Here is a 26,571-nt window from a genome sequence, read left to right on the forward strand (position 1 = left end):
TCAAGCCTGCAACCCAGGCCTGTGCCCTTGACTGGAATTGAACCTGGGACCCTTCCGTCTGCAGGCTGATGCTTTATCCACTGAGCCACACCAGCGAGGGCAGTCATTTAAGAAATTTTAATATGCAATGCTTCTCATAGAAAGTAAACGTATGGGAGAGCACTACTATACCATTGGCAGCCAGTAAAGCAAAGGTCCTACGGCATAAATGACTGTCAGGACAAAAATGCAAGATATGAGACAAGCCACCTGTAAAATACAAGACAGATAAAAAAGAAAACCGTGAACTTTCTAATAATTCCAACGTAATAAATGGGGGGCATAAAATTCTCAGTTCATCTTGATTAGGAAAAACAATACGCTGGCACATGATTATCAAATTACGTAGATTATTATCTCTACTTTTTAGCCGAAGGAACCCGAATGTGACATCTGACAAACTGGTGCAATCTAATTAAGTCAGTGATGACAGAAAAGCAATTCTATGAAGAAAAATAAAAAAAAAAGACTTTTAGTACACATAACAACAATGGCTTTTTTTGTTTCATAGTAAAGACATTTCAATTAAAGGTCCTTTGGTTTAACTCCTCTCCTCACTTCCAAGGGAGTTATCTGGGTAATATTTGAACATGCAGCTGAAGGTTTTGCTGATAAGTTTTCACTCAGGCATTTACCCTCTTCTTTGGAGTCCTTTGTTAGAAAGGGCTCCAGTATGAAGCAGTTATATAGGATTATGGTAGAAGTCTCTGCAATGAAACAGATGCATTTTATTAATCCTGAAAAGCTACTAGTATCATCTTCACATCAATCCCTGCTGACAAGAGGAAGTTCACATGACTTGACTCTTAGCTATGTTCCACCTAACGGAAAACCTAGTTTCACACAAGCAAATGCCCATGACTTAATAGAAACTTTTGGCCAAACTGGCAGCCTCATAGCACCACAGAGATGCCCAGAATACCATGACTGAAAAAGCCCGGGGAATCAGGGTCCATTAGAATGGCTAACACTAAAGATAAATATATAACTAATCAAGTAGTCAAGCAATACTAAGGGCTGGCAAGGGTTCAGAACAACTGGCGTTCTCAGACATAGCTGAGAAAACAGTCTGGCAGTTTCTTAGGAAGCTACACATACACTTACCGTATATCCCAGAACTGTTTAACAGAGATAAAAATGCACGCGCATGTCAATACTTATAAAAAGCTTTATTATCAAACACCAAAAACTGTAAATAACTGAAAGGTCCACCAATTGGTGAAAAGATAAACAAGTTGTGTTATATCCGTACAATAGAATACTATTTAGCAATAGAAAAGAATAGAAGAATAGACTATTGATATACTAGTAGGCGACATTCTAGATGAAACTCAAAATAATTAAACTAAGGAAAATAAGCTAGTCAAAAGTTCCTTCCTTATTTAGTAGAATTTATCTCCAGTACTCACCAGCATATAAAGAAGAAAGAAATCTTTCTGTGGGAAATAAGTCATTAGGTAATAAAAAATTGCCCATAACAGAAGGTATAACAAATTATCACTAAACTAGTCATATAGCAGTAATTGCTGATTTTACATTACAAACATTTTAAAAAAATATATATAAACATATTTTTATTGATTTCAGAGCGGAAGGGAAAGGGAGAGAGAGAGAGAGAGAGAGAGAGAGAGAAGCATCAATGATGAGAGAGAATCATCAATCCGCTGCTTCCGCCATGCTCTTCCGACCCCCTCCTAGGGATGGGATTGAGCCCAAAACTCAGGCATGTGCCCTGACCAGGACTCAAACTGTGACCTCCTGGTTCATAGGTCAGCGCTCAACCATTGAGCCACACCAGCTGGGGTTTGATAAAAATTTTAAACACAAATTGATGCTGTCATTTCACTAAACCAGAGAGAGCTAGGTGTTCAGAGAGCAAATAACAGAATTTATTCAGATACCTTAATAAGTAACTCATTATACCACCACTTATATGGAAGAAAAAAAAGGATAACTGCCAAGGTTCATTTCATGATAAAGACAATGGCATTCACCCTTGGGTGGGATCCTCACTCATGCATTTATAATGTACCTGAAAATAAAACCCTTATTCTTAGCTGCAGATATGAACTTGGGGAAGGTAGTCTACACTCCGTGAAATGCTCTGAGGCTCAGGAAACAAGGAGATTTGAGGAAGGTCCTAAAACGAAGGAGTTAGAAGGTGTATGGACCATAAACTAAATTGGGATCCATCAAGCTAAATACTAGTATATCTTAAGGTCCCAAAACTATCTTGTAGTAAAGATGATAAAGAAAATACAACTTAATTAAATAATCCTATTTCAAAACAGTAAACTATAACTGCCTTTGGGCTTTTCTCTAACATTTAACTTGTTTTTTACTTACATGATGCTTTGTATGTACATCAATAACATTCTTACTAAACTACAATTTCGGTCCTACTGTTAAAATAACTCCAATTAAAAGGGTCTTACTTACAAAAGTGACAAATGATGGGTGAAACATACTATTTGTTTACCTCACATGGGAAGTCATAAAATAAAATGAGTCAGATAAACAAATGGCAAATGTCAGCTTCTTTACTGCACTTGCCTCATCATTGTTGATGCCCAAGGACAAAAGACAAGTACATCTAATTGGACAAGAAATTTTTATCAGTTCTGCCTCATGTATCTACTCCTCAGGCATGAAAATCAATAATATAATAGTTTCTGTCCTCCATGTCCTCAAAATACTGCATTCGTTGTCTCCATAAGTAAGAGATCCTGATCTAAACTTCAGATTTTTAAAAAAATTCGTGAGATCATGCAATCCAAGTCATCACTTCAGAGATGGACAACTCAGTAAATGCCAAAAAAAAAGTTAGATTAAGATATTTTCAGTGCTATAATAAAATCCTCTAACTGCAAGATTCTGTAATAATCCCACTTAGTTATATTTTTAAGCTTTACTGCCTTTTTTTAACTTTAATTTGCACATAAAGTGCTGTTTCCTTATATATCTCTGATCAACTAAGAGGAAAAAATTTAAAAGCAAGTTGCAGCCAGAACAAGAAAGATAAAATTATAACTTTTGCTGAAGCTAGTTTGGCTCAGTGGATAGAGCGTCGGCCTGCGGACTGAAGGGTCCCGGGTTCGATTCCTGTCAAGGGCATGTACCTTGGTTGCGGCCACATCCCCAGTGGGGAGTGTGCAGGAGGCAGCTGATCGATGTTTCTAGTTCTCTGTTCCTCTCCCTTCCGCTCTGTAAAAAATCAATAAAATAATTTTTTTTAATTGTAACTTTTTTTAAAACTCAGGAAAAAAAACAACTAAGTACCCCCTTATGTGTTTTAACTAGTAAAATGTTCACATCCTTAATTACCCATAGGACAAACATTTTCTAGGTATTTTACTTTTCTTCAACCCTTACCATTTTATATTTAGGAATAAAGTGAAGAAATGTAAATGAAATCATGATAGTCAAGCTGCTAAATTACTAAAATCAAGCAGGTTGAGGGATGATAAAATGATTATATTATTTTTTAAAACAAAGTTTAGATTTTGTTTACATTGAAATAAACTATACGAAATTGACTTTCTTCACCAAAAGTAGCAGCAATATTTTCGATGTTATTCCTAGATGACTACAAAACACATTTTTGTAGGTCTTCCAGGCTTTGAGTATAAATCAAGATAAGGAGTAGGTACAGCATAGTCATGGAAAAAAATAGATGAAACATATCCTCTTGTCAGTATCCACAGACTCTGATCCTGTGTTGACTGTGAAACAGAGTGTACGCCAAGAGCCTGCTAAAAAGCTTATGAAGATACAGGTTCAACAAAGGAATGTAAACAGCAACATCCAGATTTGGAACAATGATAGATTCTTCCATTCAACCTTTAGCTGTAACTTTTTTCTTTAAGGTAACTGAATAAAGACAAAATCTACACTGAAATCCTTGTTTGGCAGGCTCACCTCTTTCTTTTACTGTCTGGTCATTCCCTTAACTGTCCATTACTGATTTTTAACAGCATACTTAAAACTCCTGCTGGTCTTTACTCATCTTTCTCCTGCCACTTGCTCCCCAAGGTAAAAACAAAAACAAAAAAACAAACAAAAAAAAAAACACACACACACACAAAAAAAACCACACACACCATACCCTTTCAAATGTATTATTCTAATCACCACCCCCAAAAACAGTCTTTCTATAAGGGTAGGCTCCTAAAAATGTTTGACCTGTCACATAATATAGTTTACAAATCCTTGTTCAATTCCAATGTTAAATACATGTGAATTGTTTTAATAATGATAAGCAGATAATATGAGTTTCTATATTAACACATACATGCATTTTCTTGTATAGAACTGTGGTTAATAGTACAAGATCTGGAGTAAATCTATCTGGGTTAAAATCCCAGCTCTGCTAACTCATTAGCTCTGTGAACTGGGTAATTTACTTTAACCCTCTTTTCTTTAACTTTATCATGTGGAAACTGAGAATAATAATTGTACTTTCTTCAGAGTTGCCTAAAAAGGGCTAAATGAGTTAGTTCATTTACATAGAAAGTATGCTATGCAATGCCTGGCACATGAATCAATGTATGTTTCTACCAACACTAACACTATGATAATCATCACAGATTATCTTCATTGTCATCACTGTCATCTTACTTGGTATAGAGGAGGCACTCAAGTGTTGAGTTGACGTGAGTTCCTAAAAATATATCATAATTGTTTCTTTAACCTCAACTGTGCACAAACATCTTATTACTTACTTAAATACTTGTACATCTATTCCTACAGGAATCGCAATGGTAATGACTAATTTTTCATACAATTGATTTCATCTCATCTAAAGAAAGTGAACAAAAATAGAAATTCTTCAAGTTGATAAGCTTAGCAACAACAGAAAATCAGAGGCTCCAGAAGCGAGAGCTTTGGCTCGAAGGCCGCAGCAGTAAAGCTGCTATTGGCAGTATTTTTTTTAGTGAGCTCACTGAATCTATTGGCTTTTGGAAGGAACATTTACAAGAATGAGAGGAGAAATGGACTTCCTTGAAAGTAGTTAGAAAAAAAAAAGAAGTAGTAAAACTATTTTCTGTGCTTGTTGGAGAGTGGGAATTTTTGAGCATGCCCCGTTCCAGAGAGACGGTGGACTATGCCCCAATAGAGTTGTCAGTGCTGACACTAGGCCAGGTCTTAAGATATGGTCTCATGGCCCCTTCCCAGCACGTAGGCCTTCTTTCACAGGACACTGTCAGCTTTCTGAAGAACAGGATGACCCTGTGAATAACATGGTCGTCGATGGCATGATTCTGACGTTACTGGGGAATAATTGTTTTGTCTAGGTTACATGCTCTGCAAAAACAGGATGTGGTTAATGTGCTTAAAAGCGGTCTTGCTCAAAGGGTCGCGGCTGCTCTCTGGACTCACTGCATGGAGAATGGCAGAGCAGACGCCCGGCTAGTCACTCACCAGGCCAGCTAATAAAGGCTCCCTAAATTTTAATTTGGTCTGGGCTCCAGTGGTCTTTACTCACATTTGCTCCACAACAGTGTTTTTTAAAAATATACTTCTATTTTTGTTGATTTCAGAGAAGAAAGGAGAGGGAGAGAGAGAAACATCAATGATGAGAGAGAATCATTAACCAGCTGCTTCCTGTATGCCCCGGTGAGCCCACAATGACCAGGAATGGGACCATGACCTTCTGGTTCATAGGCTGCCGCTCAACCACTGAGCCATGCCAGCCAGGCTATCTTCTGTACTTCAGATAGAAGCCTGCTCTTACGCACTCTCCCCCAGAAGGAGCATAGAGGCCTGGGAGTTCCCTGCTAGACAAGGAAGTTACCTGTGTCTTTGCCCCTGTGCTGTATAGGCCAAGGGTCCTCCCCATGACAGCAGCATTTGGTATGCAGAAGAAAAATGAAGGAATCACATTGCTGAGGCCGTGAGCCAAACATTCCTAGAAGATTGATAACAGGGGAATACATCATTTTTTAATAACAATCAACTTTTAGAGACCACAGGTACAATCTATCAAACCATGAGTCTTGTTCATATCCCATTTCTGTTCTCTCCAATGGTTGTGATTTAGCCATTGCAAAAAAACAAACAAAACAAACACACACACACACACACACACACACTCAAACATGGACATTTACTAAGTGATGAAATGAGGAAGAAACTATTCTAAGTACTTTAATCATTTAATCCTCATAACAACCATATGGAAAAATACAAGATATTTATTGTCTCTGTTGCCAATTTCTCCCCCGTCTTTTAAATCTCTATAATCAAGGCTGTAATACTGACAGCAGCCTCATATATCTCATGTTTACTGTGTTTCTTGATCATATTATTTTTATTGGGCTGGATTAAGTCTCAAGTTGTTTTGTACAGTAACATGCTGCACAGGTTTGTAGTCTAGGAGCAATAGGCTATAACATATACTGAGTGGCCAGATTATTATGATCTCTGAACGCATAATAATCTTGCCACTCAGTGCATGAATTGATGCATGGGTGGGGTCCAGCCAGCCTGGCCAGAGGGAGGGGACATTGGGGACTGGCTGGCCTACCTGCTGGTTGAATTCCTGGTCGAGGGGACAATTTGCATATTAGCCTTTTATTATATAGGTTATACACTGAGTGGCCAGATTATTATGCATTCAGAGATCATAATAATCTGGTCACTCAGTGTATATGTAGGTGTGTAGTAGCTGATACCATCTAGGTTTGTAAAAGAGAACTCTGATGTTTGAAAAATGACAAAATAGCCTCATGACACATTTTTCAATATGTATCCCCATCAGTCACATGACAATATTCTTCAGTCCTTCCCTTTTTCCCAGATGGTATCTACATTCAATCCAGAATCGGTCCACTTCTCATCTTTTCCACTGCTACATCCTGGTACACACCGTTTAATTTTACCTGGATTCTTGTAAAAACCTCCTGATGTTTTGTTTTGTTTTCTGCCTTTCCTGTTACCTGTAACTACAGAGACCAGTCTCCCTGACCTTACCGAACTGACATTCTAGTGAGGGAATGCTGACAGAAAATAAGATGAGTATGTCAAGTACAGCATAGGAAGGCATGGAAAAATCTGGAGTTTAGGATTTTATTTTAGGCTTCTCTGAGAAGGGGACATTTAAATAAGGGAGGCATGCAAATATGTAGGGGACCAGTTTCTGGAAAAGGGAAAAGCAAATGCAAATGTCCTGAGCCAGAATCATCAGTGGTGGATTCGATGAAAAGCAGGCAGCAAACAGAGCAAAAAAGGATATCTAGAGAAACAAAGGGATATAGAGCTTAGTAAACCTTGGTGAAGAGATTTTTAACCTGAGTACAAGGGTAAACCCACAGGAGGCTCTGAGTTGAGAAAAGATACTACTGTATCCCTTGTTTTCAGTGCCTGGACCTTAGTAAGATTTGATACCCATCAGTTGAATGAATAAATCTTCCTTTGTACAGGTGACAAAACTGGGCACAAAAATAATGAAGAGTACCCAGTGTCAGGGTGAGATTAGACAAAGGAGAGTTGACATCTGTAACTAGTGTTCCGCAGCTATCTCCGCTGAGCTGTAGGGATATGGGGGGGGGGGGGGGGGGGGCCCGCGGGGGGGAGAAGGGGGGGCACCACAGGGCTTAAACCAAGACACTGGGAGAAATAGATTCTAAAACGTGATTAACATGATCTGCATTGTTTGGCCTTCCAAAAGTAGATTCTCACGTCCTTCAGTTTTCTACTAAGAAGAGTAATACTAGTGTTTTCTGTACTTTAAAAACCATCATTTTTATAAGTAAGTACTCAATGGTAATATATTTGGATTCCCACCTAAAAGCAAATTAAAAAGGAAATCAAAAATGCCCCTCTTTCTCAAATAAGATAAAGTTATAAACCAACCCATAAAGGACAGATATTAAGCTATAAATGATTTAGAGATTTTTTTTTTCCTTTTGTTTTTGTCCAATCTACTCTTGCTGTACATGTAGGAAAGTTATATTTTTCATAGGGTCAACATTTTCAGGATCTGGGAGTTCACAGCAGGATAATACGATAGCTATGGAGAGGGGCTGGGGCATACTCCACCTGGTTGTCATCCACAGAATATTTGAACTTTCTGGCAGATTCTTGAGCAAGAGCCAGGGAGGCCGCATAGCCCACGAGTGCGACTCCAAAAGCTTCTGTGACTACTGCAGAGAGGACATTCATGGGGGGAGCTCTCGGTGAAGGAATTCTGTGGAAAGAAATACACAATGAAGCCATCCACTTCCATGTAATTTCTGTAACAACTTGCAATGGATTCCACTATGGCGGTGACTCTGAAGTTTACAGAGAGTAAGTAAGATGCCCATGAGAAAGCCAGGCAGCCCTTGCCCTTAAAAGCCCTTTGCTTTCCACATTATTTAACAGAAAAGCAAACTCGCAAGGAACACCACGGGGACAACACCACACCACTGCCATCTGCACTCGAGCTCACCGCAGGAACTTGCCTGGCCGGCTAATAAAGGCTCATCAATGACGAAAAATAACTAGATGAAAAATGTTCTATATTGGAACAAAAGCGTATTTGGAGCTTTCTTTCATTTGAACCTTTTCAAATATTTATTTGGCTGGCATGAGAGACTGGATTCCCTGCCTTGAACACGATAGACCTGTATGAGGACACTAATTTACTGTGAGCTACAACTTCCTGAGCTAATCCTCAAATTGGCCATTGAGTTCATCAGCTTAATTATGTTTCTAACTCGATCCTTTCACAGCACACTTAACTATGCATCACGTATGTCAGGGAAAATATGCATAAAGGCTACATCTACCCTCTGTTGCAAAATATAGGGCCACAGTTAACTGTATCTCAGGTTTAAAGAATTTTTTAAAATATTTATTTCAATGAATACCTGACCATTGTCTTATTGTCTTTTGAAAACCACTTGCTCCAAATAATTTTATATATATATAATTTTTATATATATAATATATAAATAAATTATATATATAATTTATATATATAAATTATATAAATATATATAATTTTTATATATATAAATTATATATATATAATTTTTTTTTAATAGCAACCACCTGACTGGCATGGCTCAGTAGTTGAAAGCCGACCTATGAATCAGGAGATCCTGGTTCAATACCCAGTCAAGGCACATTCCTGCCTGGATTGCGGGCTCTATCCCCAATGTGGGACATTCAGGAGGCAGCTGATCAATGAATCTCTCTCATCGTTGATGTTTCTATCTCTCTCTCCCTCTTTCTTCCTCTCTGAAATCAATAAAAATATATATTTAATTTTAAAAAAGTACAATATTTTTGTAAATAACTTCCAAATCTTTTATCTGAAGCAATGTGTATAAGACAATAAACGAATAGATCTCAGAGGGAAGGAGTAGGAAGGCAGGAAGAAATTAACCAAAGAACTAATATGCATATATGCATAACTCATGGACACAGACAATAGTGTGGGGAAGGCCTGGGAGGGCTGCATGCATAGAAAGGAACAGATGGGAACAGGAAATTGGGGACAACTATAATGCTGTCAACAATAAATTTGAAAAAACAGTTACCAAATGTCCTAGTTACATGTAAACAGTCTAAGATGTTAGTTTTTCTCTATATGTGTATTATTTGTTTTTATCACTTAAAAAAATAAGAAAATAATTAGAATTTTGTTCTCTACAGGTTCTTTGAAAGAAATAAAATCCATACAACCTACCTCCAGTCTAGTCTTTCAAAAAACAAAGAAACATACAAAAAGAAAAAGTAAGAAAAAGGACATTACCCTTTTGGAATATGACCAAGTACGTCTAATCCATATGTATTTTCCATATCGATATAATAACAAGCAAATGATGCAGCAATAACCTGTGTGGTTACATTTGGAAAAAAAATAATTATCAGTAGCCTTTCAAACACCTTTTTAAAAATTAATGTTGAAAGTAAACATTACTCATGTATCCCAGGATTGTCATGAGTGATTGTAGCAGTTATACGAATTTTTTAAAAATTAGGAAATTTTAAAATTCGAAGGATACTTCTGAGATTTTAGAGCACTTAATTTGCAGTCTCAAAAATTAAATGGCACTACAATAATACTAGAGGCCTGGTGCATGAACTTTGTGCGCTCGGGGGGCAGGGGGGAGTGTCCCTCAGCCCTGCCTGCGCCGACTCGTAACAGGGACCCCTTGCTCCTTTCAGCCCCACAGCTCACTGCTCCTTAACGTTCACCAGCCATGAGCCCAGCTTCTGGCTGAGCGATTCTCCCCATGTGGGAGCACACTGACCACCAACGGGAAGCTCCTGCATTGAGCATCTGTCCCTTCGTGGTCAGTGCATGTTATAGTGACCAATCATTCTGGTGGTTCCTCCATAATGGTTGCTTACGCTTTTATTATATAGACTAGGGGCCCAGTGCAAGAATTTGTGCACCTTGAAAGGAACTGTGGGCAGCAAGGATGCAGTAGGCAAAGGGGCGGGTCTCGGCCCATCCTCTGCGCCCCCGCCCTGCCCCTCCCACCACGGCCCCCGGTTCCCTGTCTGCTCGTAGCCACGTTCCCGCTGCCACAGCCACCCCGGCTCCCACACATTGATGGTGCTGGTGCCACTCGCACCCACTGACACCCCCTGATGGTCAGCACACATCATAGCAACCGGTCATTCCACCACTTGGTCTATTTGCATATTAGCCTTTTATTATATAGGACTTTTTTTTTAATGTTTTACTCTACTTAAACCCAATTATATCTAATTTTGAAGGGGGGGGGCGGGGAACAGACTATAGGAGTGTCTGTGTGTGTGTGTGTGTGTGTGTGTGTGTGTGTGAAGTTACCACAATCCAACCTTAATACTTGTCTCTTGTGACATGAAGGGATGTTTTAGAAAGTAGCATATTTTGAGAAATTGCATTGATATTCCTAATAAAGATTAGTAATCAATAATGTGGACAAAAAGGGGCCACATGCTAACCTGACTAGCTCAGAGAAAGCCTGCGAGGCGGCCTTGCAAATTCAGAGAGCTGAGGTAACCACAAAGGATGCTCTAAAATTAAAACTTTTATTTTTTTTTTAACTAAAAGCAGTTTATGGTGGGTAGTCATGTCCGAGGCTGCTATCTTCCTTGACAAAGGTCAATCTTTACCTTAACTGTACCTCTCAATATTGTTTGCATCTATGATAACATATCGTTGGGATATCGAAGTAATTTTCCTTTTTCTGGACTCCTGAAGGCACAGGCGATGCCCTGCGGAGACCACAGACCCCCTCATTGTCACTGAGTTCACTGTTGATTGTGCACTATCCTATACCCACTATGTAAAAAAGGTATGCCTATCCTTCTAATTTTTATCCAACCCCAGAGGTTTCCCACCTTACCTTTTCCCACCTCCCTACTCTATCACCTGTGGATTCCATGGGACCCACCTACATCTCCTCTTTTGATTGTAATGTAAAAAATAAAGTGCAAAACTTTGCAGCCAGTATCACTCGGGCCTCTCCGCCAAGCACCAGCTCCTAGGGAGCTCTCCTTTCCATGACTCCCCTCCTCTGACCAGTCTCTAGGTGTTCCTTTGGTGCTCCTTAGATATAATATGTCCACACAGCTATGCTTCTCTTGTTTTTTTTTTTTTTGTTTTGTTTTTTTCAAGTTGATTGCATAGTATTTTAGGTATAAATCCCATCCCTGACTAGGAGCAAGGGATGGGATTTATAGCCACAGCCTCTGGCCCCCTCTAGAAACGTCTCCATATTCAAAGTCTTAGGATATATGTTCTTATACTTAGATAAAAATAACAAGAATAATGGTAAATTCTGTAATAACTGAAAACATGTGTGTGAAGTGACTTCAAATGTTTCCTGGTTTTACATGAATGGATAACCACACAAATGAGACATCTTCATGAGAGGTAGGAGCAGCTGTGTGCTACTGTAGGCAACATGGTGAACCTCAGCAGGTCACCCCAACAGCTGGCAGACATTGTAGGGCAGAATGCTAACTGTAGATTTCATACTTACCAGAACCAAATCGACAGGCAGGACAGCTTTAATTCTCTTTTTAAACTGCTCATTTAACTCTTTCACCGTCACAAGCACCACAATGCTCAGCACGGATAGGAGCAGGGCTTCCAGGCGAACAGACTTGATGTTCTCAAACACATATATGTAGATCTACAAAGATGAGAAGAAATGCAAAGAAAGCAGAGGGTCACCCACACTGTAACCACGTCTGACTCCAAATGAACTCCGCAATGTTTACCAAGAACTCTTAATGGCTGTAGGATGGGAAGGTGAGGTAGAGATGGGTGGTCAGTGCAAAGCTCTCATTCGCTGCACGCACAAAATTTCTTTGCCCTTGATGCTTCTAGCGAATGCAGGGGTTGCTTCTTTCATACATAAGAACACTATGTGTGACTCCTCCTGACCAGCCACTTCAGGAAGAGATGCTCAAACTCGTTAGTTACATGGGAGACTCACTGTTAAGCGCAATAAGTCTCTTGGACCCCTCCGCTCTTCCTCAAACCCGAGAATCCAATACAAAGGAGTTAAGTGCTGGTATTTAAATGATATCAGACATTTGGTTTAGCGTAAAATATTACCATATTCTCATTCATTCAATATTTTATTTACCTTTCAATTGTCACATGCTTTATGCCAACCACCATGCTCAATTCTAGGTCTACAATGGTGAACAATTTAGGTGAGCATCAGTATTTTTAGAGCTAACAATCTAGCAATTTAAATGACCAATAAAAGCAACAAGTTAGTTCACCATGGTGCTACAAACATAAAGGTGCACCCGAAGCATATGTGTCTTAGAGGGGTTAGTGGTCAGCAGAGCTGTCCCTAAAGAAGATAAACAGGAATCGGCCAGATGATGGATCAGAGAAGTAGTGGGAAGAGTCTGTTTTGCCTAAAATACATAGAATGTGAGCAGTGAGAAGACTGTATGCCTTCTATATAGATCTACACACACACACACACACACACACACATGTATATATATATATATATATATATATATATATATATATATATATATATATATGATGATAAATAGGCTGAGACACTGGTGCCATTTCAAATAAATCCATTTGTGTGTGTGTATTCTTTATATTTATTTGAGTGTACTTTTCATTTTTTTTCTCTCACAGTTTACTTTCAATTTTATTTTGTATTGTCTGGGTATACAGGTTAAAGTCAAAGAAAGAATCTTAAAAGCAGCAAGAGGAATACAGGATTTCATTGTCATGAAATATTCAAAGTGATGAAAAACAAGGTCCTTTAGCCTGCTACATTTTCTATCCAAGTCACAACTGAATCAAGCTACCGACGAGCTTTCTGTTTCTCTCCCACTCAATTTACGCTGTCCATTTTTCAGGGTATATGAAACATTCCTAAAATTCACAACAGAAATATCAAAACAACTGAGAAGCAGATATGGGCTTTCAGCAAACCACCATGAGTTGAAAACTCAGATTTGTTCTCCACATCTAAACCTCATGTGTACATATCTAATTGTGATCTCATTCTCTAGAGAAGAAAAAGAGTCATGGGCTCTGCTTTCCTTCTGACTTTTTAATCTCTTTTTATTAACATTCTTGGTTCCCACTTTGCAGCCTGCATGAGTGTTTAAACTAGAAAAATGCTTTGCGTGTCCTGCAGAGACAGGGCTGAGGATGAAACTGTTTTCCAGTTCTGAAACTCCTTGTTTTTAAGGAAGGAGATAAAACTTCCAACAAGGGCAGTCACATAGATTGCCACATTTGCCCTCTGCTCTTGGTTGCCCTGTCTAATTAGCATATTTTGCTTTTAGTATTATAGGTAACCCAAGTTTCTTTTTTAAAAAAATGTATTTTATTGATTTTTTACAGAGAGGAAGAGAGAGGGAGAGAGAGAGCCAGAAACATCGATGAGAGAGAAACATCAATTACCGCCTCCTGCACACCCCATACTGGGGATGTGCCCACAACCAAGGTACATGCCCTTGACCGGAATTGAACCTGGGACCCTTGAGTCTGTAGGCCGAGGCTCTATCCACTGAGCCAAACAGGCTAGGGCTAACTCAAGTTTCTTTAACATGGAAATATCTCAGTATTGTAATGAATCTAATCCTACTTTGTGAAATACACACCAAAATGTATATGAACGAAGACAAATTGGAAAACTCACGTGAAATAAGCGGAATGACCCGGTTATGTAGGGCATTTTCATCCCCAAGAGATACTTGACTTGTGAAGTCACAACATTCGTGGCAGCCCCAGTTGTCATTGCGCTGATCACAGGCTCCGTGAACACAAAGGTAGCGCTGCCCAGCTGTAGGGCAAACATGGCCACCTAAGAGGACAAAGCACAAGAAGTCTCCCAAGCTGGCCAGACAGTGTCATATCCCACACCACTGCGCTTCACACAGACATGGAGAACCAATGTCAAAGGGGATGCTACAATGTTATGAACTCAATCCCTGGAGTTTTCTTGACAGCATTACCAGGCTCCAGGACTCTAATAAATGGTATTAGGCACAATCGAAAGTGTTTCCATTAAAATGAACATGTTATTTTTTCCCCTGAATATTTACTTCACTGTATTTCTCTTTTCCTAATCACACATGTTACCAAGAAATTCTAGAAAATCAGTTCATCTATGGGGCTCTGTGGGGGGAAAAAATCAAATTTGCATGATCATATTTGCAATTATTTTAAAAATCTAAAATGGCACCAGTAATGGCTCCAACTGTCTCTCCTTTGCTCTGTCTCAATTTCCTTACTTAATATGGTTGAATCTGGACTGGCAAGACAAACAAAACAAAACAAAACAAAATAACAACAACAAGAGAAAAAACACCTCTTTTTTTCTTCAGTGAAATGGCAGGAAGCTCCTAAGGAGCATGTGTTCTGAGTAACCATAGGTGGTGGGTGCCAGGAGTATAAAAGGATTAACTACTTCAGTTCTTCGAGGAAGACTGGAAGCCAGGGCAGGGACTTATGCATAAGGTAGGAATCCCAGCCAGGAAGACTGAGTTGGTTTTAATGTACAGAACTGTACATAATTACTTAGAAGGGTACTCATGTGACGCCATGCCAGTGAAACCAGCTTTGTCAAATTTCTCATAGGCTGAGACACTGGTGCCATTTCAAATAAATCCATTTGCTAAGACAAACTAAAAATTTTTATAATTTTTATTTTGTCTTCTTGAGGAAGGCACTCATTCCAATAATATTTTTTTTTCTAGAGAGGAATTAAGCTTTTCCCTCTTAGCTATGTAGGAAACCAACTATCATCCAAATATTTGAATCCTAAGAACAACCCAAGTAAAACAACTCAGTAGTGAGCCAGGGTCCCAAGTCAGAAATGAAAAACTCTTTTTAGAACGTTTGTTCTTAAAAAGTCAAAAACTATTTCTCTGTAACTTCAATATATTAATTCTAACTCATTTACTCAACCAGTACTTATAGAGTAACTATGCTCTATACCAGACCGTATTTTCATAAAGATAAAACACATCTGCCCCTTATCCATCTAAACAGACACACCCATGAACATGAATAAACATAAAGCTCCAACTGTCTCTCCTTTGCTCTGTCTCAATTTCCTCATCCCCACATCTCAGTACCACTTACCTGAATCACACCTCCCAAGAAGGAAACAGATGTAGCAATACCAATTCTTTCCATCTCAAAGTCAGATAAGCCCAGGATGCTTGTGTTACTTTGTTTAGTGAGGTTCTGGCTACTCAGAGGGACAAGCCGTTCCACCGCGTTGGCTGATATTAAGGATGTCAAGGCACAAGTGCCTAAAACGGGGGTGGGGAGGGGAATCTCCTATTAGTAACAGACACAATAAAAATTGTTGAAGTCCATCACTGAAGTTGAATCCATACTGTAAAACCAAGTCCATCTATTGGAAACACTCACCTCTGCACCCCCATTACTCCAACCTTTGTTCCACTCCATGGAATAAGTAGAAAATCACCTTTTTTATACACATATTCCTTCAACAGACAACCACACCCATCTACTTGCTACTCCCTCCCAGACCATACACATCCCAACCTCTTGGTAGACCTGCCCAGAGAATATCCCCAGTGTAGGGATTAAGATCATGGACTAGACATAAATCGACCTCCTCTCATTTTTTCTCAAAGCATATTACTGTGAGTCTAAAATTGCCTCATCTGTAAAATGGGAGTCATATATCTATACTTCAGAGTTTGGGGCAATATAATTAAGATGATAAATATAAAGACCCCAGGATGGCTTAATATGAGTTCTTTGCATGAATTTGAAGTTCTTCACCTACTATGCTTGCTCTTCTATCTACTTGTGCAAACCCTGCTGTCTTTTAAGATCTGCCTCCAATCCCATATCTATATGGATCCATTTCAGAACATGCAAGCCAGGTTTAATCATTCTTCATGTGCTTTCTTAGGAGAGTAGACCTTTATTATAATATAACAACATGCTGTGGCCATAAAATGATTAAGTATGCCATTTCTGTGTAATGTAATTAAAGTTCAATGGTATTTCCCCAAAATTGTCCTGGTCTCACACAAATGTGGGACAATTTTCAATGCCTTATTGTGTAGCAAGTACACAAAACAGTGTCTTGTTTCTAAGCCAGACACTGTATATCAATCATCTCATCTAATTCTTACTATAATCATGTGCATTTTTTTACATTTCAATATTAAGAAAGCATCAAATAAATCTTTGAAATTTTGTTTAAGCTTATGCAGATAACAAGCAAAATACGAGATATACACCCAGGACTAACTCTAAAGCCCATGTTTTTAACCATCTCGTTCAATATCAATATATTTGTGACAGTTCACATTATATTTGGAAATGCAGAGCTCCATAAGCTAAAAGATATATATTAATTAAAGAGCATTAGAGATTATAGCTTAGAAGAAACCTAAAAGATCAATTATGTGGAAAATACTTTTCAATATTTAAGTCACTAAATTTTAGAAATTCTTATCTTTATCCCTCAAAGTGCTTATCTTCTACATTTCATTGTAAAATCAGAACATTTGTCTTCCTTTTACGGGCTTATTACAGCTAAAAAGGCAAAGACTCTTGAACAATAAACTGGTTACATAGTAATGTAGTTCACAACATGCATCGAGTGGCTGAGGCACAGAAAGTAAAATGTCTTAGCTCTCATATTTGCTGAGACTTTCCAGAGTAAAGGTAGAAATGTAATCTAATAACTAAGGATCACTTCTCAGGTCCTTTTCTTCACAAACACGAGAGGCATCATCAGAAACAGAAAGTATTACCTGTGACAACATGACGTCCCATTCCAAAGATGGCATAAATGATGGCAGGGAATAAAGACCCGTATAAACCGAACACGGGGTGCACAGATGAGAGAATGGCAAAGGCCAGCCCTGTGAAGAAGAGCAGCATAACAAAGACGACTTTAAAACCCAGAATGTAGTCTATTACCAAGCAGAATGAATATTGGCATATTCGGTAACAAGATAAGCCATAATTTTATTATTCTGTTTGCTCCATGAGAGACTAGCATCATGGTTCTAAATAATAGAAAATTCACTCATTAGTTTACATTTCGTTTCATTTCAAATTTTTGGAGTGCTGCTTTTTGTCCTTGCTTACAAAGATCTATATATATAAAAGCCCAGCAACCGGATGGTAGAATGAGCAGAATCACCATTTGACCAGTTGCTATGATATGCACTGACCACCAGAGGGCAGATGCTCAATGCAGGAGCTGCCCCCTGGCGGTCAGTGCGCCCCAGAAGTAGGAGCGCCACCCAGCTGACCAGGATGAGCGGCACTCCCACAGAGGACAGATTCCCCCATAGGCCTTGCCCCCCCCCCCCCACCACCACCACCACCACCACCACCAGTGCACAAATCCATGTTCCGGGCCTCTAATAACTACATGAAAATATTTTTGTTGGGTGTCTTCCAGTAGAAGTGTCAATATCACAGCAAAATATCTTCGCACACTTAGCAAAGCATTTTCATGTGTATTTCTTTTTTTTTAAGTTTTTGTTTTGTTTTTGTTAATCCTCACCTGAAGATATTTTCCCATTGATTTTTTAGGGAGAACAGAAAAGAGAGGGAAAGACAGTGAGAAATATGGATGTGAGAGAAACGCATCAATTGGTTGCCTCCTGCATGAGCCCCGACCGGGGCCCAAGCCCAGACGGAACCTGCAGCCATGGTACGTGCCCTTTGGTCCGCAGGCCAATGCTCTATCCACTGAGCTAACTGGCTAGGGCTCACATGTACAGTTTTATTTGCCTAATAACATCTGTGAGATAGGCAAGGTTTATAGCTTTACCACTGACAAACGAGAAGCCTGACATGAAAGGTAACTAAGGCTGGGACAGAAAGAGCACACAGTCAAAGTGGCCTTGTTGGGCTGGCTGACTGGCTGGCCTAAGATTGTGTATCTCAGAGGCAGGGCCAGTGTGTGCATGCATGCAGTTCTCATATCTGGACCACAGGGATTTAGTCATTTCGGTACAATTTCTTAGAGTGAAAAAAGAATCAACTTTGATTATTCAAAGAGTAAGAAGTAGCTAATAACTATTCATCTTCATTCCTAATAGATTCTACTGTCTACATACTTTGTTTGTTGTATGCACATCAAGAAAATGTCCTAGTGTGTCAAAATGACTACTAGTGGTTTAAAGGTGACCGAAATCAACGTGATCTTGTTTGTGGCTGGTTCTCGTCATTAAACAGCTAGTTAAGGTCCTGATAAATCCAATCACGTCTATATACATTCTTCTCCATGTTTAATAAATAGGGTGTTCCATTCAATAAGAGCACAATTATAACCTTAACTTTCTTAATCTGGGATAAAATTGCTGCATGTGCTAATAGATATTTGTATTACTTCATCTAACTTAGATAAGAGCAAAAGCAACACAATAAATAAAAGTATAAAGGAATTAAATAAAAAATGAGTATTAGGTTAAAGGATATCCAAAAAGGGATAGAGAGAAAAGCAAGGAAAAGAAGGGTGAAGAAAGAGAGAGAGAGAGAGAGAGAGAGAGAGAGAGAGAGAGAGAGAGAGAGAGAGAGAGAATATATGGAGAGAGAAATAAAAAACTTAAGATTTTTAATGGCTCTTTATTTTTAAAGATCAAAAATCATGTATTGGTAATGCAAGTTTGCTATATCCACACACACAAAAATGACTACTGGAAGACTTTAAAAGATGCAATATTTGGGGGGGAAATGTTTTGTGGGTACAGTAACGTTTAATATAGTAGAGGAATAGAAAAGACTCTACATTCCTACATCAATCTCATCAGTAGTTTCAAGGCCTGTGAGCACTTCCAAATTCCCAGGGAGTGTGAAGTTGGACATTAACCACAAACACCCCTTCCTCCTCAGACCCAGGCTGCAGTGAGAATGGCTCCCATGGACATAGGATCTGAACCCTAACCAAGAAGGAGCGTGAAAGCAGGCAGGTAGCTCAGTCTCTGCCTCTGCTGCTGCTATAATCTCTTGGCTGAGAGAGCTGGAAACTGACACTGTCACTACTGATGAGAAAGAACCGTTTATCACAGAGAAGGCGATGTTTCATATTTAAGATACAAGTATTTACTTTCAGGACATTTTTGTCTGGATTTACACAATAAGCAACTATTCTGAAAATCAAAGAAAACTGGAACTGTAAGAGATTGTTTCTAGAACTTGAGAATTGTGCAGAAATTATAGAGAGAGAGCCTATCTGTTGAAGACTTTATATTTTGTTGTCTTAGTGACCTCACTATAAAGTGGAGAGGCAGACTTAGAGGCAGGCAGTGGTTTTACTCCCATACATACAAGAACAATATTATTTTATAGACTGTAGTCCATGGTTATGGAGCTTCAGTTACTACCCAGGAAATGACAGCTCACACAACTCCGTGGAACAACTATTCCCACAGGATTCCCTGCCCTCACTTGTCAATCCTTTTTGTGAAACACCCTTCAGGAATAGCTTCTGGTCAAGATGGCGAAATAGGTCAACTCTATGCTCACATCCTCCAACGGCCATATCAAAATTACAACGAAATTATAGAATAATTCTCTTTGAGAAACAGCTGAAGACTAGTGGAAAGGAGTTCCTATAATTAAGGATATTAAAAAAGCAACATCAAGACCACAAAAGAGGAAGAGAGGCAGAACAGGCAGGTCCCACATCCCTGGTGTGGAGAATAAGGATTGAGAGTGGTATCTCAGATGCAGAGGTCCTCCCTGAGAAATGTGGGGTCCCAGTCCCACATCAGGCTCCCCAACCCGGGGCATCAATGCCAGGAAGAGGAGTCCCCATAACACCTGGCTGTAAAACACAGTGGACGTTAGTGGTATCCCAGATATACAAAGGGCTGCTATAGATGGAGGCACGTCAGGTCTTAAAGAGACCAAGCACATACTGACTTGCTCAAAAATTCAATTACTCTAAACTCTAGCACAGGGGTAGCAGCATGAATGGCTCCAGAAACATACAGAAAGAAACGAAAATGACTAACTTCAGGGCAAGAGTGGGAGGGTCAAGGGTTGGGAAAACTCTATCTGGGGTGCTAGAGGGCATTGTAGTTTCTTTGAGGAAAGTATCAGAAAGAGAAATTAAATAAATAATCCCACTTACAATGAAACCACAGGTATTATGAATAAATGGGTATGTACTCATAAATTTATTATGTATTTTATTATTTATTCCAAGGTGGTGAAAGACCTGCACTCAAAAACTATACAACATTGAAGAAAGAAATTAAAAAAGATACAAATAAATGGAAGCATATACCACGCTCGTGGATACGAAGAGTAAACATTGTTAAAATATTTACTAATAAATGACCCAAAGCAATCTAGATTCAGTGCAATTGCTATCAAAGAACCAATGGCAGTTTTCACAGAATTAGAATAAATAGTCCTGAAATTTATAGGGAATCACAAAAGATGAGAAAGAAGAACAAAGTTAGCGGTATCATGCTACTTGAACCCAAACTATACTAGAAGGCAATAGTATTGAAAACAGCCTGGTACTGGTATAAAAACAGAACATAGATCAATGAAATAGAGCAGAAAGCCCAGAAAAATTCCATGCCTAAATGACCAACCAATCTATAACTGAGGAGACAAGTATATACGATGTGGTAAAGATAGTCTCTTCAATAAATAGTGTCGTGAAAACTATACAGATACATACAATAATGAAACTAGATCACTATCTTAAATCATTTACAGAAATCCATTCAAAATAAATTAAAAATGTAAATGTAAGACTTGAAACCATAAAACTCCTAGAAAAAAATAGGCAGTAAACTTTTTGGCTTTGCTTTTACTGATATATTTTTTTATGTGTCTCCCTACGCAAGGAAAACAAAAGAAAAAAAATAAACCAATGGGACCACATCAATCTGACATTTGCACAGTGAGTGAAGGAAACCATCAACAACAATAAAAAAAACACATCCTACCAAATGGGAGAAGATATTTGCCAATGATATATCTGAGAAAGGGTTAATATCCAAAATGTATAAAGAACTCACACAACTTAACCCCAGAAAAACAAATAGCCTTATTTTAATAATGGGCTAAGGATCTGAATAGGCATTTCTCCAATGATGACACACAGGTGGCCAACAGACATATTAAAAATAATCAACACCAGTAATCATGAGGGAAATGCAAATGAAAACCAGAATGAAATATCACTTCACCGATATCAGAATGGCTATCATCAATAAATCAACAAGTCCTGGCAAGGATATGGAAAAAACACATTGCTGTTTGGGATTATAAATTAGTGCAGCCAATATATAAAAACAGTATAGGTTCCTCAAAAAATTAAAAACAGAACTACAATATGACATAGCAATTCTACTTCCGAGTATGTATCCAAAGAAATCCAAAATACTAACTCAAAAGGATATACACATCCCTATTTTCATTACAGCATTATTTTTAATAGCCAATATATGAATGCAACCTAAATGTCCTTTGATAAACAAATGGGAAAGAAGATGTGTATATATATACCATGGAATATTATTCATGCATAAGACCGGCAACCAGATATCTCCCGAGGGGTCCCAGATTGCGAGAGGGTGCAGTTCAGGTTTAGGGACCCCCACCCCTCCATGCACGAACTTCATGCACCAGGCCTCTAGTCTATGAAATAGAGCAGAAAGCCCAGAAAAATCAATTTGCATATTGATTCAGTCAATTTGCATATTAGCTTTTTATTATAGATGCCTAAATGTTATAGATTGGTTGGTCATTTAGGCATCTATAATAAAAAGCTAATATGCAAATTGACTGAACAGTGGTACGACCGGTCGCTATGATGTGTACCGACCACCTGGGGGCAGACACTTAACGCAGCAGCTGCTCCCTGGTGGTCGGTGCACTCCCATAGGGGGAGTGCCGCTCAGCCTGAAGCTGAACTCACAGCTGCAGAGTGCAGTGGTGGAGGGAGCCTCTCCCACCTCCAAGGCAGTGCTAAGGAGCAGCAAGCCCTGCTTCTGGCTAAGTGGTGCTTCCACAGGGAGAGCATTGGGCTCACGGCTGGAGAGCACAGTGATAGTGGTGGGAGCCGCTCCCGCCTCCACAGCAGCACTAAGAACCCCTCAGGGGATGTCTGCCTGCTACTAATCGGGCAGGCAGACATTCCCCAAGGGTCCCAGATTGCAAGAGGGCACAGGCCAGGCTGAGGGACCCCCTTCCCCTTTGCATGAATGTCGTGTGCCAGGCCTCTAGTGTATATGTAAAAGAAAGTCAGTTTAGAGCCTGGTAGCTAATACTAGGGTTCAATATCCCCAAAGCCTGAGACCATGAAAACCCTTTAACTTTTGCAATCTAGTAATATGCTTCAGGAGTTTCCATTTATTGTTCACATGTCATTAAGCTGCCCTCAGGAGTGCAATGAAGCTCCATTTCTACACATATGTTTCTTTCTGTGCCAGTAATGCCACACATTCTGCAGAATTACAGGAACATCCATCTTTTCCCTGCTAAGGCAGCATAAAATCTCCATGGTGTAGGAACAGAATTCTAGGTTACCCCTTAGTATTACAAGCTCAAACATCCTCATACTGCTCCTCAGTGATTTAGGTTCTTATATGGCAAGTCATGCATTGTAGGCCTCCACTCTGTCTCAATGCTTGAGTTTTCAGGTTAGAAACACAGAAACTACTTCCCCCCAAGTGTCACCCAGACTAGAATGTTAACTAAATACTCTCCAGACCAGAGTCTTATACTATTCAGCTTGCCATCCATGTTGGTGGCATGTTTTAAGTCAATGACCTTCTCTAGAATGTTTGCTCATCTTCAAAATACATTCAGTAGAGTGAAAAGAGGTATTCGTTTCTATTGCTTGTTATGAGGGAAGAACAAAAAATTACCCCTTAGTACAATAGCCCTTACAGCAATGTCATGATATTTCACTTTTCATATTTCCATAGTGGCATGAGATAGTTTGAGAGGATTGTTTTTAAAAGAAGAGGTAATTTTAGAAGAATGAATCTTTCATTGTACCAACAGAAACATTTAAGGTCTTTCTAGTGGTGGAGACTTGTCCAATCACTGGTAGACTTCAGAGAGAAATAGTAACCAGACCCATAACTTTAGGAGACATGAGGTCTGAACAAACTTTGTGTTTCTCATCAGTTGGGAGCTGGCCAGTTTTTCCTCATAACTAATTAAATATGTAAATCATAAACAAAATTTCTCAAAATCTATAGAAGCCATACAATTAACTACTAATGACTTACAACATAAATGTTATCACTAATGACATACCACAGGTATTTTATTACACCTCCAATTTCTTTATTAACCTGACATTTTACAAAGGTGAAAAAACAAATTGGTTTTAAGTATGTCTTTAATTTCACATTAAAGTAAAACAAAATAAATTTATAACATATATTGAAACTATAAAAAAAGCCCTTGTAAATTAATCACCTAAGTTTCAAAGTATGTCATAGTGTCTCATTTGAATAAAACTGACTAAAATCAAGGCAGGAAATAACTCTAACCTTCTGTTTATTTTGAACTTTTATGAAAGATTACTATGTTTTGCTGTTGACAAAATTGTCATTAAAAATGCAATACAAGATTATTCAGAAAAATGTAATCCCATAAAATTTGGCAGTATTATGGATCTTAAAGCACCAGTGCAGATGTTTCTAATCACATTAAAAACAACACAAATACACAAATAAGTTTGTTTCAATTACTCAATAATTCAGTTAAAAGAGTGCATATCATGGAATGGTAGGGATAATAGTTCAAGACAGGGAGGCAGTGAAACTGCAAGGAAACATACATCTACAAAGTCTGTGCTGAGGAGTGTTCCAAATTCTCAAGGCTGAGAAGACAGTTCCTTTCTTTGCTACAGTTAGTAAATTATTACCTGAATTAAAGAAATATAATGAGTGTACCTTTAAGGAAAACACACACACACACACACACACTCACACATGTGTGTGCACACTAGCTAACTAAAAGCTTTCACCAAGAGAAACACCTACCTAAATCCAAAAGGTCATTTAGAATTCGCCTTGGGAAAATTAAAATAAGACTTCTCACCAGTTTAAATTTCTTACTGAGAAATAAATACAGTGCATAATGTTGTGACAGAACAGTGAGAAGCTAGAAAAATTCCTGGGCAGGTGGAATAGGGAATCTGAGATGAGAAAATTAAACAAGGCCAAAGAGTTTTGGCAGCTTGCAGCCAGCTTGTGAATCACAAGACCTTATCTTCCCCAACCAAGGACACTTGAGAGCAAATGGCTAATACCTCTCCTCCCCAACCGGACAATACATAGCTTAAATCACCCTGGAATGAACTGTTAAGGCAGGGGGTGAGGGGAAGGGAGAAGGAAAAAAGGAGGCATTTTATCTCACTCACTGAACAAAGAGGTAAGCAGTCTTGGGACATACAAGATGGTCTCATAAATTCTGGGAAAGCCACCACAGAGTAAAAGGGGAACCTTGAAATCTAGTCTGTGCCCAAGAAATCCAGCAGAGGAATCTTGAAACCTCTAGACAGAAGGTCACAAAATCCCTTGAACCCACACCAGGCGTACACTCAGATTAGTTGGGTGCCCACTTATGTTTCATGCCAAGTGCATTTTTAATAAACTTGCCTGCTACAGCACTGCTGTCCAATGTCACTCATTTGAAATCTTTCCTACAAGACTGATAAGAGCCCCAGCTGACCCAGGGGCTGTGTGATAACACATTTTCTGGTGTGATAGAGAATTACTGTAAATTGGCTTGTACAGTCGATATTGGGGGAGGGGGGGGGAGCACGGGAGACTTGGTTGGAAAGTTTGTAAGGAGAAAATTCTAACCTAGTGGAGTTGGCTGAAGGCAGCCACTCCTAATAGTTCCTTGACCTTTCCAAATAAGTCTGTGCGCGTGTGGACACTCAGGTGTTTACCGGGATCTTTATGCTTAATCTTTAGACGTCCTTGTTTAAAGGACACTGCAGACACATGTGTCCTCCCAAGAATGCCTACCTTGATTTTATCTAAAAGTTAAACTTTAACTCAAACTGCTGTTACCATAAAAGCCAGAAGAGGCAGGAGAGCGGGGCTATCTGGTTCCTAGAGCCAGGCAGTCCCTTCGCCCTTTATTTCAAGGCAATTGGGTGTCAGAGTAATCATGCATCCATCGCTCAGGGTCTGCTGGTCAGCCCCAGCACAAAGTAATCTCTAAGGGCATACAGGACTCTCTATATATTTATACAGATATTCAGTATATAAATATTCAATGTGCCTATTTTCCTCAGATTAATTAAAAATTCATTTCATTAGCTAAATTGTAAATCTGAGGTCACAATACGCTTCCACTAAAACAAAGGGACAGTTTCTCTGCATCAAAACAGGAAAATCAAGTGCAACACATTACCTTGTGTCACCTGTTGAACTGCCAACATGATCCCAGACACAGTATCTGGAAGCAAGTTTTCTTTCGGATTGTAATGTAATGCCCATTCCAAAATCGGCAGCCTCCTTCTGCACCACTGTTTAACGCCTTCACCACGGGGAGCCTTCACCTGGCTCCAGAGCACACTTTTCTTTTTCCTCTTTGCCCCTGTCATTTTCCAGATTTTTCTCTTGCAGAAGTAAACGTTAGACAAGAAAAGAACTGCTGCACAACAGCTCCTTTCAATACAGGGCTCCAATTCCTCTGTGGTTTTCAATGTCAAAGCTATCAAAAAAAAATCAATAAAAGAGAGAAGCAGGTAGAGAGATTAATAGATGCACTTAAATATATGCAGCTGGGCTGTATGTATTATTATGGTGCAGCTAATCATTCTAGATTTTTTTAAAAAAAATCCTAGATAAAAACCTTGAAATCTTATCTGAATGAGATGGGGAAATGGTTTCTGTTAGGATAATATTTTTCCTACCTTGGAAAAGAAATGGGTTCAGTTTAAGTTGGTCTAGAGCTCTCTCACGAGTAAATTCTGGTAAATGCTCGGCAGTCTTAAATGTTTGGCTTCAATCTGAAGGACGAATGTAGTTCTGGGCATGTGTCGGAAGTAGGCTGGGTCACGCCAATGAAAACCGGCAGCATTCAGCTAGCTGTTC

The 26,571-nt window shown here is 39.0% G+C and overlaps 1 protein-coding gene across 4 annotated transcripts in view; it reads right to left on the reverse strand.

Annotated features, from left to right (window-relative positions):
- The window catches only part of SLC26A7 (solute carrier family 26 member 7), a 45,200-nt gene extending 18,629 nt beyond the window's left edge, over positions 1 to 26,571 (reverse strand). The window contains exons 1-10 of one of the 4 annotated variants that reach the window (XM_084864715.1): positions 26,391 to 26,571; positions 25,886 to 26,188; positions 17,272 to 17,382; positions 15,611 to 15,783; positions 14,163 to 14,327; positions 12,009 to 12,161; positions 9,782 to 9,864; positions 8,080 to 8,227; positions 5,834 to 5,947; positions 172 to 249 (exon numbers count right to left, since the gene is read on the reverse strand). In XM_084864715.1, the coding sequence (XP_084720841.1) occupies positions 172 to 249; positions 5,834 to 5,947; positions 8,080 to 8,227; positions 9,782 to 9,864; positions 12,009 to 12,161; positions 14,163 to 14,327; positions 15,611 to 15,783; positions 17,272 to 17,382; positions 25,886 to 26,078 (1,218 nt within the window). In that variant the 5' untranslated portion in view covers positions 26,079 to 26,188; positions 26,391 to 26,571. The remainder of the gene's footprint in view (positions 1 to 171; positions 250 to 5,833; positions 5,948 to 8,079; positions 8,228 to 9,781; positions 9,865 to 12,008; positions 12,162 to 14,162; positions 14,328 to 15,610; positions 15,784 to 17,271; positions 17,383 to 25,885; positions 26,189 to 26,390) is intronic. The other 3 variants (XM_084864716.1, XM_084864717.1, XM_084864718.1) reach the window with 3 other exon arrangements.

The sequence above is a fragment of the Pipistrellus hanaki genome (assembly GCF_964339955.1).
Source record: "Pipistrellus hanaki genome assembly, chromosome: 17".
Taxonomy (NCBI): Eukaryota; Metazoa; Chordata; class Mammalia; order Chiroptera; family Vespertilionidae; genus Pipistrellus; species Pipistrellus hanaki.